Source organism: Mobula birostris, chromosome 27, assembly GCF_030028105.1.
Source record: "Mobula birostris isolate sMobBir1 chromosome 27, sMobBir1.hap1, whole genome shotgun sequence".
Classification (NCBI taxonomy): Eukaryota; Metazoa; Chordata; class Chondrichthyes; order Myliobatiformes; family Myliobatidae; genus Mobula; species Mobula birostris.
Window position 1 is genome coordinate 15,829,344 of NC_092396.1, and position 18,056 is coordinate 15,847,399.

Genomic DNA, 18,056 nt, shown 5'->3' on the forward strand with positions numbered 1-18,056 from the left:
TGGCATGGTAGACAGGGGACCCAGTACCTCAGAGAGCAGGTCAACAACAGGCGTTGGAGCCCAGTCCTTGTGCCAGACCTTTATTCATGGATTCAAAGAGTCATGCAACACAGAAACAGGTCCTTCAGCCAGCCAAGATGCCCTGTTTCGCAATTTATCCCATATCCAAACCTCTGTTTACCCCGTATCCAAACCGGTGTCTGCCCCATACCCAAACCACTGTCTGCCCTGTATCGAAACCTGAGTCTGCCCCCTATCCAAATCTGTGTCTGCCCCGTATCCAAACCTGTGTCTGCCGTGACCCAACCCTGTGTCTGCCCCGTATCCAACCCTGTGTCTGCCCCGTGACCCAACCCTGTGTCTGCCCCGTGACTCAACCCTGTGTCTGCACTGTGACCCAAACCTGTGTCTGCCCCATATCCAACCCTGTGTCCGCCCCGTATCCAACCCTGTGTCCGCCCCGTACCCAACCCTGTGTCCGCCCCCTATCCAACTCTGTGTCTGCCCCGTGACCCAACCCTGTGTCTACCCCCATCCAACCCTGTGTCCGCCCCGTATCCAACCCTGTGTCCGCCCCATGACCCAACCCTGTGTCTACCCCCTATCCAACCCTGTGTCCGCCCCGTGACCCAACCCTGTGTCTGCCCCCATCCATCTGTGTCTGCCCCCATCCAAACCTGTGTCTACCCCGTATCCAAACCTGTGTCTACCCCGTATCCAAGCCTGTGTCTACCACGTATCCAAACCTCTGTTTACCCCGTATCCAAACCTGTCTACCCCTGCATCCAAATCTGTGTCTACCTGTATGCAAACCTGTGTTTATCCCCTATCCAAACCTTTGCAATTCACATACCTGTCCAAATGTCAGATAATTGTTTAATTGCATCAGCTTCGACCACTTTCTCTGCCAGCTTGTTCCATGCATCCAGTGCCCTTCATATTCAATCTTGCCCTTGAAATCTTTCTCCTCTCACCTTAATCTTATGCCCCCTGGTTTGACAAGCCCCACTCCATAATCTGGGAAACACTTGTGACTATGCACCCTATCTACAACTCCTCAATTTTAAAAAAGTCTATAAGGCCATCTCTCAGTCTCCTTCCCCTCCAGCAAAAGTAGTCCCAGCCTATCCATTCTTTCCTCATTGCCCTTGGTCTAGGCAACATTTCTGTACTTTTTTCTGCTCTCTCAAGCTTAATCACGTCCTTTCTTACAACAGAAAATTAATCTCAGGGTCGTACATGGTGGCACTTTGATAATAAATTTACTTTGAACTTTCACACCGACCAGAGCTGCAGATAATATTTCAAACGTGACCCAACCAACAATTTGTACAACTCTGGGCAAAAAATTTTGTCATCCTCCTCTTTTCCCAAATACAAGTTTGTCCTTGGCATGTGTCTAACCAATTTTCTTCTGAAAATTACTGTACAATCTCCTTCTATCACACTTATTTGAAGCTAGCTGGTGGTGTTGTGGCATCTGCACCGGACTGCGAGGTGAGCTCCAGCTCTCCTTGAACACTTTCTATCCGTGCTGGCTTGAATGAGCAACTCCGCCTCGAAAGAAAAACACAGACAATAACGCTCAAGAAATGGCAAAGTTGCCGCCCGATGCGCCACAAGGCGCAGAGAGGAACAACAACACTTACTTAGAAAGGAGGAACAGAGGGGCTGAATGTCCTCCTATTCTCCCCGGGAAGATAATCGGACAGAGTTGAATTGGTCAGTGACATTCAGTTGTGTGCTTGTGCAGCCGGTTCTGTAGTCCAGAAAAATGTTCAATGTCATTCCCTGCAGCGCAAGTCAAACACCGAGTATATCTGTGCCAGCTACAGAGCTGAAACACTGTCGCTTGTTGTCCAACAATGCACAGACCAGTCCAGATCAATCAGTCTCAGTAAAGAATTAACTCTTGGTTCACAGGATCCCCAGTGAATTTCCACTTCTCTCATTGCAAGCTCTAGCTCTCATTCATTCTGCCCAAATGCAATACTGTAAATATTACTGAACTCATGCACAGTTACCTGCATTTAGTATATAAAGTGCTTGTGGGGGCAGTTACACACAGAAAATTGACACAGAGCCGCTTGGGGCTTTGGGAAAGATAGCCAGACTTAACTAAGGAGGAAATACCTCATTGAGGGAGGAGAGGTCAGGGAGGATTTGGTGGGGTTGAGACAGGCCTGAGTGGGAGGAGTCAGAGAGGGAGTCAAAGAGAGAGGGGGTTACAGAGAGGGCAAGTCAAAGGGGGAGAGGGTTTTAGAGGGAGGGGGTTGAGAGGGAGGGGGCTGAGAGTGGAGGGTGAGAGTGGAGCAAGAGGAGAGGCAGGAGCGGGGACAAAGGCCAGTGAGAGGGGTGCAAGAGGAAGTGATAGGAGTGCTGAGAGAGATGGTTTATGAGAGGGAGTGGAGAGAGGAAGCAGAGAGGGGGTGGAAGCTAAAGCAAGTGAGAGAAGATGAGAGGACCGAAGAGATGGTGAGAAAGGATGTGAAAGAAAGATGGAAGCCTTCTCTATTGATTTGAGGAATGCAGATGGGTTCAGTTTAACATCTCGTTGGAAACGCTCCTTCATAAGTCAGCTCGAGTCTTTGGAGTGAGGCCTGAACCCTGAGCCTGAGAGGACAGAACTCCCCACTCAGCCCAGGATTGGTGAAGAATAAACCCTGCATGGTATGTTACACAATCAGACTGCTACTGGGAGATCTGTCAGTGTTTCACAAGAGCACACACAAGTCTCCATTCTCAGCTAACCTTTCAAAAGCACCTCTCACTGGCATTTACTTTTGCATTGAAGGGGTTCAGCAGTGTGCTAGCATGTGTCAACTTATGCCACATGAAGGCATTTTGAATCCTTCCCACAGACCATAGTTCATGAGTTTTGGAGAAAACAAAATCAGGATCTAACCCAAGTCAGTGTCTCCTTGTAGGCTGAAAAGCTACAACAGGGTTCCCAAACTAATTTAGTATTCAGCAATCTGGGTAGTTGCTAGAAAGTTCTTCCACTGGCTCCTCCCAGGCACGTGAAACCCTTCCTCAGCCCCTAAACACCCCTCATTTTGATCTCAGCCAATCATTTGTAGATTGGACTGCTTACAAAACAACAGGAAAGATAAAAGTAATCCACAACACCAGACCATAGAAAGAACCACATCGGTGAGAGCAAGGAATTTGCAAGCTCTTTCTATCAACGTCTGAGTAAGTTAATGCTGATTTCAGGGACCCATAATATCTTTGGGAGCTGAGAAAATATAATTAATTTTTAATCAAGTTGAAGTGCAAAATCCTCTCTCTTTGCTTTATTTGGATTGATATATTGAAAGGTCCAAGTACAGTGGGGGGGGGGGAGAAAAGAGAACAGAGAGTGAGTACTGAGAGAAAGGGGGAAGAGAACAGAGATGGAGGAAAGGGTGGTGGGGTAGAACAGAAAGAAGAGAAAGCAGAAAACAGAGAGAAGGGAGAACAGAGAGAGGAGGTAGAGTCCAGAGGCAGAGAGAGAAGAGAACAGAAAGAGAGAGTGTGGAGAGAATAGAGTAAGAGAAGAGAACAGAGAGGAGAGAGAAAAAAAGAGGGGAAGAGTGAACAGAGAGGGAGAAGATGAGAACAGACAGGGAGGAGTGATGAGAATAGAGCAGGGGAGAGGATGAGAGTAGAGAGGGAGAGAAGTGAAATCCATCTGTCGTCCCCCTGGTTTTCTATTTCTGTGCCTCTCGGCACTCACTAAACTTTAGTAAATCACTGTTGAAGTCGGAGGATGCTGGCTTGCACCATGCATGTTTAATCAGTAACATCTGGATCCCACAGCTCTCTAAGCAATTGGAATCAGTTCACTTGTTTATTTTCGTGCGGCTAATAGCAAGAAAAGCTGCTTTTGTTAGTCAAGCTCTGCTATCCTGGATAGAATTTATCCCTTTAATTCCCCTGTAAAACGGCGGGTGCATCTAAAATTCTGGGTTGCAGCAGCTCGTTGACATAGTTTGCTAACCAGTGGAAGGATCCGAGCTCATCCACACCTCACGTAATTAACTAGCACTCTCCACCCTGCTTCGGAAGAAAAGGAGGGTTGGTGCTGGTGTTGGACCAGTAAACCTAACCTCTCCAGCATGAAACCCAAGACTGTGTGTGTTACCCTGTTACTTAAACTCTTACAGTCAGTGTAAAAAGGGTTTCAAACCCAAGGGTTTCCTCTACAGTAGGTAGGTTAACATCTACCTCCAATGTTCTTAGGACTGGGGTGATTAATTGGTGATTTTGCAACAGGCCACATCTGAAAAGTGGGCCCCTGTGATTCCAAAGTACTCCCCTATTGTTGAGTAACAAGGGTAGCATCTTCTCAGCAGTGCATAAGGGAGTACGCTGAAGATAGTACTGGTGAACACACCAAGTTGTGTGCAGTTATGTCCTACTGGGAGTGGTGAGATATTTCTTTATCTAATCAGCCATAAGCAATGGTAGCATACTCTCTGAAAAGGGAACAGAGCAAGGGAAATGGGACTTTCTGGACATTAGTTCTCGAGAGCTGCAATAGGTATGAGAGGCGAAATGGCCTTTCTTTGTAATGAAGCTCTATGAATCTGTGGTTACCTGTTTTAATGAGGTCGGTTGAAATGTTCTTCAAGATGGCAGGGGACCAGGTCCTACTCACCTTTGACGAGCATTTTAGGATTAAGAATGAACAGAGAGAAAAGACAGGTCCTTATCTGGCATCTCACCCAGCAGGTGGTGCACCTGACATTGCAGCAGTCCCATAGTATTGCTCCATTTAAAATCAGTTGTCATCCAACCCAGAACCAAGGACAATACCTCTGAACCCAGTCAACATGTAGACTTAGTAAATATAATCTAAGTTATGATGAGGAGGAATTTCTTTAACCAGAGAGTGGCAAATCTGCATTGCCACAGACGGCTGTGGAGACCAGGTCAATGGGTATATTTAAAGCAGAGGTTGATAGGTTTTTGATTAGGAAGGGCATCAAGGGTTGCTGAGCAAAGGCAAGTAAATGGTGCAAAGAGGAATAGTAAATCAGCCATAATGAAATGGCAGAACAGACTTGATGGGCCAAATGGCCTAAATTTGTGGCAAGTTAAATTATAATAAATTTACATAATGCACAATAATTGAAATCTGCTGATTTGATATGTATTCAGACCACATAAAGGGTATATGTTCTATATATAGACTGGACAGGGAAAGAACTGCAGGTATAATTCCCTTAATACCGGTGAGGCACTTGGACCTCTACAACTGGCCAACGGGATCACGGTCACTTTGGGTAAGTTGCGTTTATTTTACAAGTTGGATACAAACTTTCAAAATGCCCTTCTGGGTATTAAACACTTGCCTTGCTGAATAATGAAATGAGGTCTCCGGTTCGCTGGTTAATAACATCACAATAGAGCAGTTCCCGATTCCAGCAGCTACAGTCTCTCGTGCCTCCAGCAGTCCTTTTTGGCAGTAAATTCATATTCCGCAATTCAGTGCAGAATGACCTGTGCCATTTTCAACAGCACCTCCCCCAGGTGCCAGGGTACGCAGCGGGAGCTGTGCAACGATACTGGCAGCAGAATCCTACACCCCTCAGTACTCTCTGAGTCTCCTTGCCTCGGATGGGTTGTTTTCCTACTCACAGGCTTCATACGCAGAAAGTTGCAGTAACTCAACAGGTCAGGCAGCATCGATGGAGGGAAATAAGCTGTCGACGATTTGGGCTGAGACCCTTCATAAGGACTAGAGAAGAAAGGGGAAGAAGCGATAGATGCTGTCTGATCTGCTGAGCTCCTCCAGCGTTGTGTGTGTGTTGCTCAGGATTTCCAGCATCTGCAGAATTTCTCGGGTATAATCACAAGTCTCACGCTCCCTTTCTTGTCACAGTAGGAATTGAATCAATTGTTGTGCAGGGGTGGTAAACAGCCTACAGTGCCATGCTTGTAAGGATTGTGCAAATTGTTCACATCAGACTGAAAGGGCAGAAGAGCTTTGACCAGCCGAGCATGGGGCTGCTTCGTCCCAGGTAATAATCTTTTTATTGAATGTGTCCTTTTTTCCCCAGCAGACTGCAACGAGGAACAGTATGAAGTTGCTGCTCTCTTTGGTTCTACTGCTGCCCTTCCACACAGCTGAGACAGGTATGACGCTGAAATCTTGCGAGCTGCGGATTATTGAGTTCAGGCAATAAAGTTCAGCTTTTGAAATGGGAATTGCATTTCTATTGCACTCTTCACCCTGGGGTGTGCTGGGACGTTTCAGCCAAGTCCGTACTTCAAAACCATTGCTGCAAAGTAAGAAATGCAATAGCTAATTTACGTACAAACAAAATCCCACCAGCAATTAGGTGGCAATGAACAAGTAATCTGCCAGTTAATGTGGCCGTTGGTTGTGGCTTGTCCTCCTCTTCTTCAGAGAAATATCATGTCTTCCTATGTGCCCATCTGATGGGGTTGAAGGGACAATAAATTCGTCCAGTAAAGGGCATCCCTGGCAGTGTGGCACACCCACAAGTTCTGTACAAGCAGCACCATATCAGCCTATGTCTGTGCTCACTGACCACGGTCAGCAATGGTGCACAGAGTCACCAACCATTAGCACCTCAAATGACAATGAGATGAACACCGGGCTTCTGCACATGTGCAGTTCATGCCGAAGTCCGGGACTTACTGACAAGTTGAAGATGCTAACCCTGCCGCGTTATCTCTGCAGCTGTTACAGCCTGAAAAACTGGGGCCAGGCTTTGGTGAACAATTGAGCTGTGGGACTTGGTCAGCAAATGGCAGCCACCCAGTTCAGGATAGGGAGTTCTGCCCCAAAGATGTCTTTTTGTCAATGCTATCAATTATTACCAAACTGTTGTTTATGGAGTAAATTGCTGGAGAATATCCTGCATTATAACAGCAATGCAGTTATCAGCCAGGAACCACTTTGGAAGTTTTGAGAAAAGTGCTTTATATATCTGTATATCTGTGCACTTGTAATGCCACTGTAACACTGTAATTTCCTTTGGGATCAATAAAGTATATATCTTTCTAAATCCATTGAATTTCTTTAAGGTGGCTCTCCTTTGGGCTCTGAGATCTACGAAGTCCAACCAGGGTAGGTGGGTATACTATAACTTGTACTGGGGACAAGCCCGACCGGGTCATCAGAGTTTCAAAGGGAGACCATTTTGGAAACAGTGATCGTAACTCCCTAAATTTACAAATAATTCTAAGGATAAGACTGGACTTCATTGGAAAGTACTAAATTGTAGAGATGGATATTATTCCGCAGCTGGGGAGAGTAGATTGGGAGTGGATGTTATTGGTAATGTGGGAGTCTTTTAAAGTCCATCAAGTCAGAATCACAGATCAATACGTTTCTGTGAGGAAGAAGGACAATGATGACTAGATTCAGGAATCATGGATAACAAGAAAGATAAAGAAAGCATCTACAAGGTTTAGAAATCTGAAATCAGACACAGCCCTTGAGAAATATCAGGAAATCAGGAGCTATTCCTGGTGACTACGATTAAAGAGATTCCAAAGGCATTTTATACAAACATTAAAAATAAGAGAGGGTAGGACCACTGAATGACAAAGGATGGAATTTATACCTGGAGCCAAAGGAAATGGGCAAGATACTAAATGATCATTTCACATTGGTACTTATTAAGGAGAAGAACATGGACAATAGAGAGATCAGGGATAAGTATACTGATATTCTAGGGCATATCAAGGAGGAGATGGCATTGGGTTCCTTGAAGAACAGTAATGTGGAAGAGTCACCAGGGCCTGAAGAGATTTATCCATGGTTATGAGTAAAACAAGAGAGGAGACTTCTGTGGCCTCTTCAGTCACAATTGAGGTGCCAGAGGATTGGAAGATAGCTGATGTTGTTCCTCTGTTTTAGAAGCACCTGTTCCTGTGCTGTACCATTCCATGTTCTACGTGCCACTGTGGTTAAGTTACTGGTTTATCAGCTAGAATTTTTCAACACCGATCTAGGGACATAAGTTTGTATTCTGCCACAACAGCTGGTGCATTTAAATTCAAGTAATTAAATAACTGTAGTTGTTTTTAAGTCATAAACAGTAATCATGAACTGACAGATTTGTTATAAAAAATCTGGGGAGGAAATATACCATTCTTATCCAGCCTGTCTTACAAATGACTCCAGACTTACCAACCTACAGACTTTCAACTGCCTCTTCTGTTCAGAGGGACTCAGTTGAGTGTGCCAAACATAGGCACAGCCAGCAATGTCCACACCTTGGGAACAAAGAAAACTTAAAGCCTAAATTTCTATAGACCGCTGTCAGTCACTGTGGTAAATCTGGGAGTGGGGTTAGGTATGACACCTTTATAGTGGAATAGGCTCCTCTTGTGGAAAATAACATCCCTTGACTGCCCTGGTACCCTCAGAGTGGTATTGGGATTTTTAAAACATTGAATTTTGTACTTACAGCTCTATCCAGTGAGAGTATTCTTGTTTGTCATCTTCTACAGCCCGGGCACACATAGTTGACTACATTTACATTACCTATCTGAGCTGAAGTCAAATGTAACACCCACCACACACCCCCTGCCTCCTGCAATCCCCACCTCCAGGAGTCCCTTATCCTTCAGTCTAGCTCCTCAAGGGAAATGTGCGAAAATATAAGATCTCACTGAGATTCTCAACATTATCTGATGCAGGCAGTGAGGAAGCAATTCAAAGCAGTATTTAAAAGGAGCTTATTTTTCTTGAATGATTATTAATTATTCAGACTCTCAGCATGCTGGCTTCCTTTCTGCTCTTCATTCAATTGTAAGCTTCCTTTTTGGAATGGAGTAAAAGGGCTCCCTTGTTCAGTCTGAGCTGTTTTATCAGTTTTATTGTCAGGGATTCTGAAGTAAGAGAGGGAGAGCACACAAGAGGGAGAATGTTTGAAGAGCGCCACTGGGGAAATTCTTGAAAACGAACACCAAATACACAAGAGAGGACCAGTCTTTAGTTTCCTGCAGTGCCATAAGGCTAAGGGCTGATGCCTCTTCATCCACTCGCTCCTGGCACTCAAGTTATGGGGGGGGGGGGGGGGGGGTCAGAGGATATGCTTCAGTGGCCAAAGGCTGTGGGAATGGAATGAAACTCCTCTATCATTGCAAAGTAATTTCTCTTTTCCCTACAACGTGCATTTGCAGAAATCATAGTCAACATCGATCTTTCAACAAGATCAACTTAATTCGATATATACATTGACAAGTATTGAGAATTTGCTGTGGTATGTTGGCGTGACATGCACAAAATAAACAACATTCAGAAATTATAAGGAATGGAGAATATTTTATATAAAGTATAAAGTTAGAGGTTAAAGTACAGATATGAAATAAATAATGGTTAAAGTCTTTACTGTCTAGTATCGTCATGGGGGTGATAGATACTGTAGAGGGGGTGAGCAGAACTGATTAGGATGGGTGATCAGATTAACCGCATGGGGGAAGAAACTTTTTAAAAATTATTTATTGAGATGCAGCGTGGAATTGATCCTTCCGGCCCTTTGTGCTGTACCATCCAGCAACCCCCAACTTAACCCAATTCAATTTACAATGACCAATTAACCTATCAACCACTACTACGTCTTTGGGCTGTGGGAGGAAACTGGAGCACTCATTGGAAACCCACGCGGTCACGGGAAGAACGTACAAACTCCTTACAGGCAGTGGTGGGTATTGAACCTGGGTCGCCTGTACTGTAACGTGTTGTGCTAACCACTACACTACCGTGCCGCCCTTTTAAAGTGGCATGAAGATTTTGCGTTAATGGACCTATAGTACTTTCCAGAAGGGAGCTTTTGGAAAAAGCAGTATGCAGGGCAGGTAGCGTCCACAATGATTTTTCTTGCCCGCTTCTTTGTCCTGGATCCATACAAGGGTTGCAGCGAAGTTAGACTGTAGCCAACAACCTTTCCTGCTGACCTGACAGTTAGCTGCAGTTTTCGTGTATTGTGAGAGGATCTTTCCAAATTCCTGAGGACGTTTTAGAGAAAGCAGCCTCCAGGGTTTATGCAGGCAAAAAGCATTTAAAATTTCAATTGGCTCTAATCATTTGACACCACAATGCTGTGGGAATCTTCAGCTCTGAAGAACTGAGAGGGCCTGCTGTGTTGAGATTAGGATACCATGTACGTGGCCAACTGCTCACTGGGGTTGCAAGAGCAGGCCACTCCCTGACTTCTCAAGGCCTTTCCCCTATCTACAAGGCACAAGTGAGGAGCGTGGTGGAATATCCTCCACTACGCAGATGCTGTAGGTGCAGTCACTCAGCTGGGTGATCCAACAACATCCAGGAGAAAGCATCCCACTTGACTGGCACCTTACCCAATCCTATAAACAACCACTCTTCCGTAGCCATCAACAGAGCGCACTTGACGAGGACTTCAAGTTCATGGGATCGCAGGTTCCTCTCCATATTGCACAGCATCCCGCCTTGGAAATTCATTACTATTCCTTTACCGTCACTGGGTTTAAATCCCGGATCTCCCTCTCCAATACTGGTGTGTGCGTACCTTCATCAGAAGCACTACAGTAGCTCAACAGGCAGCTCACCATCACCTTAGCACAGCTGTTAGATTAATACCATTACACAGCCAGCAATGCGGGTTTGAAACCTACCGAGTGTTGAAAGGACTACATAGGGTGGATGTGGAGAGGATGTTTCCTCTGGGGGTGGAGGGTATCCAGAATTAGAGGGCACAGCCTCAAGACTGAGGGGCGGCCCTTTGGAACAGCCGTAAGGAGGAATTTTTTTTAAGCCAGAGAATGCTCTGCCACAGACTGCGGTGGAGGCCAAGTCCGTGCATATATTTAAGGTGGAAGTTAATCATTTCCTGATCGGTCAGGGCATCGAAGGATACGGCGAGAAGGCAGGCGTTGAGGGTTGAGTGGGATCTGGGATCAGCCATGTTGGAATGGCGGGGCAGACTCGATGGGCTGAATGGTTTAATTCTGCTCCTATGTCTTATGGATTCCACTGCTATCTTTAAAGTGGATTTGTGGGGAAAAGTGTCTGCCATCCCCAACCCTCGCTCGCTTGCTCGCACACACGCGTGCACACAGAGCAGCTGAGTCTGAAACTTGGTGTCATCGGATGTGGTGGAGTCAGATACAGCCATAGCATTTAAGATTCATTGAGACAGGTAAGGTCTGGAAAGATAAAAACCACTGCATGCAGAAGGTGGGTACGACATGGAGGCTGCTGTTTCACTCTACAACTTTTGGCAACCAATCATGTAATTAAGCTAGGACAGTGCTGATCCATATGACACATAAATTCTCAGTCTGATCCCTGGTCTTCACTGATCTCAGAGCCCTCTGGTGGAGCTCACGACCTATTGAAATAATGATGAAGGGAGCTAATGCCACCAAAACCAAGGAGATGATTGTCGATTTCAGACAGTCTCAGCCTGAGCACACACCCCTTAGCATCAGCGGCTCCACAGTAGAGAGAGTGAAAAACATCAAGTTCCTTGGGGTGCAGATCTCGGACAATCTCACCTGGTCCAGGAACACCACTGGAATTGTGAAACGGGTCCAGCAGACATTGCACTTTCTGAGGAAGCTTAAACAAGCATCACTCCCCACTAACATCTTAACTGCATTCTACAGAGGCGTGGTTGAGAGTGTGTTGACCTTTTGCATCACAACCTGGTACTCCAGCTGCAGTGCTGTCGACAAAAAAGCCTTGCAGAGGGTGGTTAGGGGAGCAGAGAAGGTTATTGGGGTCTCCCTACCTTCTGTCTAAGACCTCTTTCAGAGTCGATGCCTCCAGAAGACACGGTACATCACTAAAGACCCCTCACACCCTCTCCATGAACTGTTTGTTCTTCTGCCATCAGGCAAACATTACAGGAGCATCAAAACTAAAACCACAAGGCTACTAAACAGCTTCCTCCCACAGGCAGTCAGACTGCTAAATAGCTGCTCTACCTGACTCTGCTTTGGACACTTTTAACTTGCACTGGACACTTATAACTGATTTTAACTGACATGTGGCTGTTGTGTTTTACTATTTATTGTTATGTTTATTATTTAGTGTTGCGTTTGTTATGTTATGATTGCACTACCCCTGAGAAACGCTGTCTCATTCTGCCCTGCAGAGCTGATGTATGGTTAGAATGACAATAAAGTTTTTTGAATCTTGAATCTTTGAGTCTAGAAGAGTGAGGTGGAAAAATAAGGGGAAAAATAGCTACGGAGGAGGGAGGAGAAGATGGCGGCGCAACATAGCGCATGCAGCTCTCCAGTGAAATGATATCATATTTGTAAGTAGGATGCCGTGCACAATTCTGATTTGATGGAGACAGACGTGAGAAGCATAGAGGAACATCTGGAGAAACTTCTGAAATGCCCAGTTCGCTGCCACTGCTACTGTGCGATCGAGAATATCTGGAGGGAAGGCCCCAAAATCCCCGGCTTTGCCTGCTGCTGGCGACCGAAGCTGGGGTCGAAGCGTTCAGCAGAGATGGTGCTCGGTACTCAGTGTCGGAGGCTCGAAGTTTTCAGACGACTCAGAGTTGGACTGTGGTCGGGCATGGCAGGGAGAGTTTTCTTCCTTCTCCCGTCTGCGTGAGATGTGGGACTTTCAAGAGACGTTGAACTTTTTTTTTTACCGTGCTCATGGTCTGTTCTTCATCAAGTTACGGTATTGCTTGCACTGTTGTAACTATATGTTATAATTATGTGGTTTTTGTCAGTCTTTCAGTCTTGGTCTGTCCTGTGTTTCTGTGATATCACACCGGAGGAATATTGTATCATTTCTTAATGCATGCATTACTAAATGATAATAAAAGAGGACTGCGTGTCCTCATAATCTAATCTAATCTACTAATTATCATACAGCTGTTCCCACTGGTTTATCGAATCAGAGCAGCATATTGCTTCATCCAGCCACACTTCACTAATTGTTTCATCTGGAAAAGGACAGGGGTTTAGAATCATAAGCACAATAGACTCTGGAGATACAGTACTGGAAATCCAGAGCAACCACAGGTATCAGAGATCAACTTTTAAAAGCATAATCCTTAGTCCTGTACTTCAGTCTCATCTGGAACTAAGTCGTGTATTAAGTTGCTTTATGTATTTTATGTTAAAATGAATGCTGTTTTAAAAATAAAAAGCACCTTTTGTTCATTTTTGTCAACATAATTTTACAGGAGCTGTGGACAGTCATGACATCCCTCCAAAGGTTAGTATGTTATTTAACATACTTTCTCATGGCTAGTAGTATTATTAGATCTTCTGTATTTGAAAAATATGTACAGACATCAAGTTTTATATTACATTATAATATACATTCAGTGGCTACTTTATTAGGCTCACCTTTATACCAGCTCATTAATGTAAATATCTAATTAGCCGATCATATGGCAGCAAATCAATGCATAAAAGCATGCAAACATGGTCAAGAGGTTCAGCTGATGTTCAGATCGAACAGGGAAGAAATGTGATCTAAGTGACTTTGACCATGGAATGATTGTTGGTGCCACAGGCTGGTTTGAATCTCTCAGAAACCGCTGATCTCCTGGGTTTTTCATGCACAGCAGTCTCTGCAGTTTACAGAAAATGATGCAAAAAAACAAAAAAAAAAAATCATCCAATGAGTAGCAGTTCTGTGGGCAAAAATGCCTTGTTAATGAGAGAGATCAGAGGATGTGGTTCAAGCTGACAGGAAAACAGTAACTTAGCTAACCACATATTGTGCATTTCCGTATGCACAACATGTCCAACCTTGAAGTGGATGGGTGGATGGCCAACAGCAGAAGATCATGCCAGATTCTACTCCTATTCCTAATAAAGTGGCCATTGAGTCTACATTTCTTTGTCTATTCAACCTGGCTCTCCAAAAATTGTGGGTGAGCTTATATTGAAACTTATGAGAGGAGCAATGTTATTCCCTGGGAAGATAAATATGAAGGTGACATTTATTGTGGAGAAATACAAGAAGATATATATTTCATTCAACCAATGAAGGAGGCTGTGCCCACCTATACACAAGCAACTGAAATGCATCAGAGCTTCCGTAAATATTTGGTAAATAGAAGGATTTGTTTATAAAGCTGTGAGAGAAAGCACATTCTGTACGGTCTTTGCACTTACGCACGACCTTCTATATAAGAAGATGTCCTAAGACGCTTCTTCACAGGACTGTTTCCAACCAAAATTTGTCATCTAGCCATTTAATGATTCACATGTTGGGTTGATAAAAAATAAGATGGATCAGAGGTGGAGTCTGACATAAGGAAAGCAAAGAGGGATACAGAGGGAGATCTCAGAGCCTGGGGTTCTATCGCAACAACAACCTCTCACTCAATGTCAGCAAGACTGAGGAGCTGATTATTGACTCCAGGAGGAGGAATCCATGAGTTAGTCCTCTTCAGGGAATCAAAGATGGAGAGGGTCAGCATGTTTAGATTCCTTGGTGTTATCATTTCTGAGGACCTGTCCTGGTCCCAGCACGTTAGGTACAATTACAAAGAAACCATGGCAGTACCTCTACCTCCTTAGATGTTTGCAAAGATTCTGCATAACATCTAATACTTTGACAAACTTCTATAGATGTGTGGTGGAGAGCATATTGACTGGTTGCATAAAAGGCTGGTATGGAAACACCAATGCCGTTGAAAGGAAAATCCTACAAAAACTAGTGGATATGGCCCAGTCCATCATGGGTAAAGCTATTCCTGCCATTGAGCATATATATGCATATATCTGTGTATTGTGTATACACATATTCACAAAGAGCACTGTTGCAGGAAAGCAGCATCCATTGTCAGGGACTCCTACTATCCAAGACATGCTTTCTTCTCCCTTCTGCCATCAGGAAGAAGGCACAAGAGCCTCAGGACTCACACTATCAGGCTCAGGAACAGTTATTACCCCTCAATCATCAGGGTTTTGAAACAACTGGGATAAATTCATTCAGCTTCACTTGCCCCATCAATGAACTGTTCTCACAACCTATGGATTTACTTTCAAGGACTCTTCATTGCATGCTGTCAATATTTACTGCTTTTTTCCCTCTCTCTTTTGTATTGGCACAGTTTTTTGTTATTTGCACATTGGTTGTTGGCCTGCCCTGCGGTCTTTCATTGATTCTATTATAGTTCTTGGGTTTACTAAGTATGCCCGCATGAAAACAAACCTCGCAGTTGTAAATGGTGACATATATGCACTTTGATAATAAATTTACTTTGAATTTTGAACTTTTGGGAGTTAAAGTACAGTCACCAGAGGTGAAAGTGGGAAACAGTTGGGAAGAGGGTGATGGGAGGTAAAGGGAAGAAATAGAGGAGCACAGAGGCATGGAATCAGATTGGAGGTGGTAAGACAGCTAGGAAGGATAAGGTCTGATGAAAACAAAGGTAACATAATCAAGCAACACACATCAAAGTTGCTGGTGAACGCAGCAGGCCAGGCAGCATCTCTAGGAAGAGGTACAGTCAACGTTTCAGGCAGAGACCCTTTGTCAGGACTAACTGAAGGAAGAGTTAGTAAGAGATTTGAAAGTGGGAGGGAGAGGGGGAGATCCAAAATGATAGGAGAAGACAGGAGGGGGAAGGATGGAGCCAAGAGCTGGACAGGTGATTGGCAAAGGGGATACGAGAGGATCATGGGACAGGAGGTCCAGGGAGAAAGATGGGGTGGGGGAGAACCCTGAGGATGGGCAAGGGGTATAGTCAGAGGGACAGAGGGAGAAAAAGGAGAGTGAGAGAAAGAATGTGTGTATAAAAATAAATAACGGATGGGGTACGAGGGGAAGGTGGGGCATTAGTGGAAGCTAGAGAAGTCGATGTTCATGCCATCAGGTTGGAGGCTACCCAGACAAAATATAAGGTGTTGTTCCTCCAACCTGAGTGTGGCTTCATCTTTACAGTAGAGGAGGCCGTGGGTAGACATGTCAGAATGGGAATGGGATGTGGAATTAAAATGTGTGGACGTGTCAACATGTTGCAGATTGGAGCTAGTGCAGCTTGTTAAGTATAGTGTTGTTTAAAGTCAATGATGCAAGTCAGGAGATGGGTACAAAGCTTGTAACAACTAGGCAAAGCAAAACCTCTACAAGTCATTGATGGAATACTGTGGAGAGCTCGGAATTACTTAAACACACAATTATCCCCACATTGAGGTTTTAGTTATAAAAGACAATGGAATTATTTCATTTGTGACATTGAAAGTGATGACATCCTTTAGAGCTGCTCAGCATTAGAAGAGAACTAGACAAATTAAAGTGTTGAACTATTTTCACTGGCCCCCAAATGAGTAATTATAAGGAATAGGTATTCTCAATTTTAAAGAATGAAGGAGGAGGTTAATCAAAATATTTAACACGGAGTAAACAGGTGGAAAAACCTAACAATAATCACAGTTGTTACTTAAACACAGAAAACAGAAGCAGGAGCAGACCTCAGACCTGCCTCACCATCCAATGTGATCATGAATGATGTATAGCCAGGCCTCAACTCCTCCTGGATCACGTGCCCATAGCCCTTGATTCCTCAATCTTTGAAAAAAATGTTCTATCCCAAGTAAAATACTTCTAATGATAAACATGAGAAAGTCTGCATATGCTGGAAATCCAAAGCAACACACACACACAAAATGCTGGAGGAACTGAGCAGGTCAGGTGTTCGATGAAGTGGTCTCCCAATTTACGATGGGTTTCATCAGAGGCCCGCATCAGGAGCACTGGACAGAATAGACAACCCTAGCAGATTCGCAGGTGAAGTGTAGCCTCACCTGGAGGGACTGTTTGGGGCCCTGAATGGAGGTGATGGATGAGCTGCTAATAAGCTGACCTTCAGAATTCCCTGGGGTAGAGGATTTCAGAGATTTACCAACCTCTGCAGGAAGAAATTTTCAGGTATATTAGTATTTAAATACCAGCCCCTAATCATGAATCTATGCCTCCCTCATTTGAGAATCTCCCTCTTCTTAGGATCTGGTGTTTCAATAATTTCCACCCCCCACCCATTATTTTAAATACTGAAGAATAGAGAACCAAATTTATTCAGCTGCTTGTGATAGGATAATCCCCTGATCTCAGGAACTAATTTGGTAAATCTCCTTAGACTGCCTCTGGTACTGCTGAGTACTTTCTTGGGCAAGGAGACCAAAATTAAAATGAACTGAAAAGTAAAATTAATTTCAAGGATGTACTTGTACAAGGGATACTGGGAAAAGGCAGTACACTGAGAGCTAACACTGGAACAAGGCCCATAAACTGTGCTGTAAATTTCCACGAATCTATGAATAGGTAATTTAAATATTTATATAGTTCAACTGAAGATTATCATCTCAAGTTGCATGTTTAACAAAATCAGAGAATTGCAGCAGAGAAAATGTGCATACACCTACTGTGCCTCTGCCAAGTCTTTGAAGGGGTTGTTCAAATAATCCCTTTTGCCCTGTCCTTTCCCTGTGATTTTCTTACTTTTTCAACTCTCATTTCAAAGTTATTATTGAACTTCTTCCAACTGCCTCTTCTGTCTGGGTATACCAGATAAAAGTTAATATCCATGCATACAATTTGAATATTCAAATAACCTTGAACATCAATGTATAAAACATAGTATTCTGGTAGACTTGTTATGCCACATGTGAATTAGTTAACATCATACTGTGGAATGACAATTGCTATTTTTCCAACCAGTTTGATTCAAGAAGGTTGCTCTTCATGGCAGTGCAGAGGGGATTTTCCTAACTCATTTTAATTCCACTGGGTCATGGGAAGAAGGATTAAATCCTTCAGTCGCCCTGTAGAACAGTTATCGGTGTTCTCACTTGATGAGGGGAATGAACAAGCCTGAATCCGAGAAATTTTCAGATTTTCAAATTTTCTGGTTGGCTGCCGGTGACTAGTGGTGTTCCACAGGGGTCTGCGTTGGGACCGATTCTTTTCACATTATATGTCAATGATTTGGATGATGGAATTTATGGCTTTGTTGAAAAGTTTGCAGGTGATACGAAGATAGGTGGAGGAGCAGGTGGTTTTGAGGAAGTAGAGAGGATTTAGACAGATTAGGACTTCAGAAACACAGACTGATTAGGAG

At 44.1% G+C, this 18,056-nt stretch overlaps 1 protein-coding gene across 5 annotated transcripts in view; it reads left to right on the plus strand.

Moving 5' to 3' along the window:
- Positions 1–3,084: 3,084 nt before the first annotated feature.
- The window catches only part of LOC140188510 (probable glutamate receptor), a 44,417-nt gene continuing 29,445 nt past the window's right edge, over positions 3,085–18,056 (plus strand). For 2 of the 5 annotated variants that reach the window (XM_072244848.1, XM_072244852.1), the window contains exons 1-4: positions 3,090–3,195; positions 5,177–5,270; positions 6,051–6,123; positions 13,161–13,192. In XM_072244848.1, coding sequence (XP_072100949.1) covers positions 6,069–6,123; positions 13,161–13,192 — 87 coding nt within the window. In that variant the 5' untranslated portion in view covers positions 3,090–3,195; positions 5,177–5,270; positions 6,051–6,068. Of the gene's footprint in view, positions 3,196–5,176; positions 5,271–6,047; positions 6,124–13,160; positions 13,193–18,056 lie in introns of all 5 variants that reach the window. The other 3 variants (XM_072244849.1, XM_072244850.1, XM_072244851.1) reach the window with 3 other exon arrangements.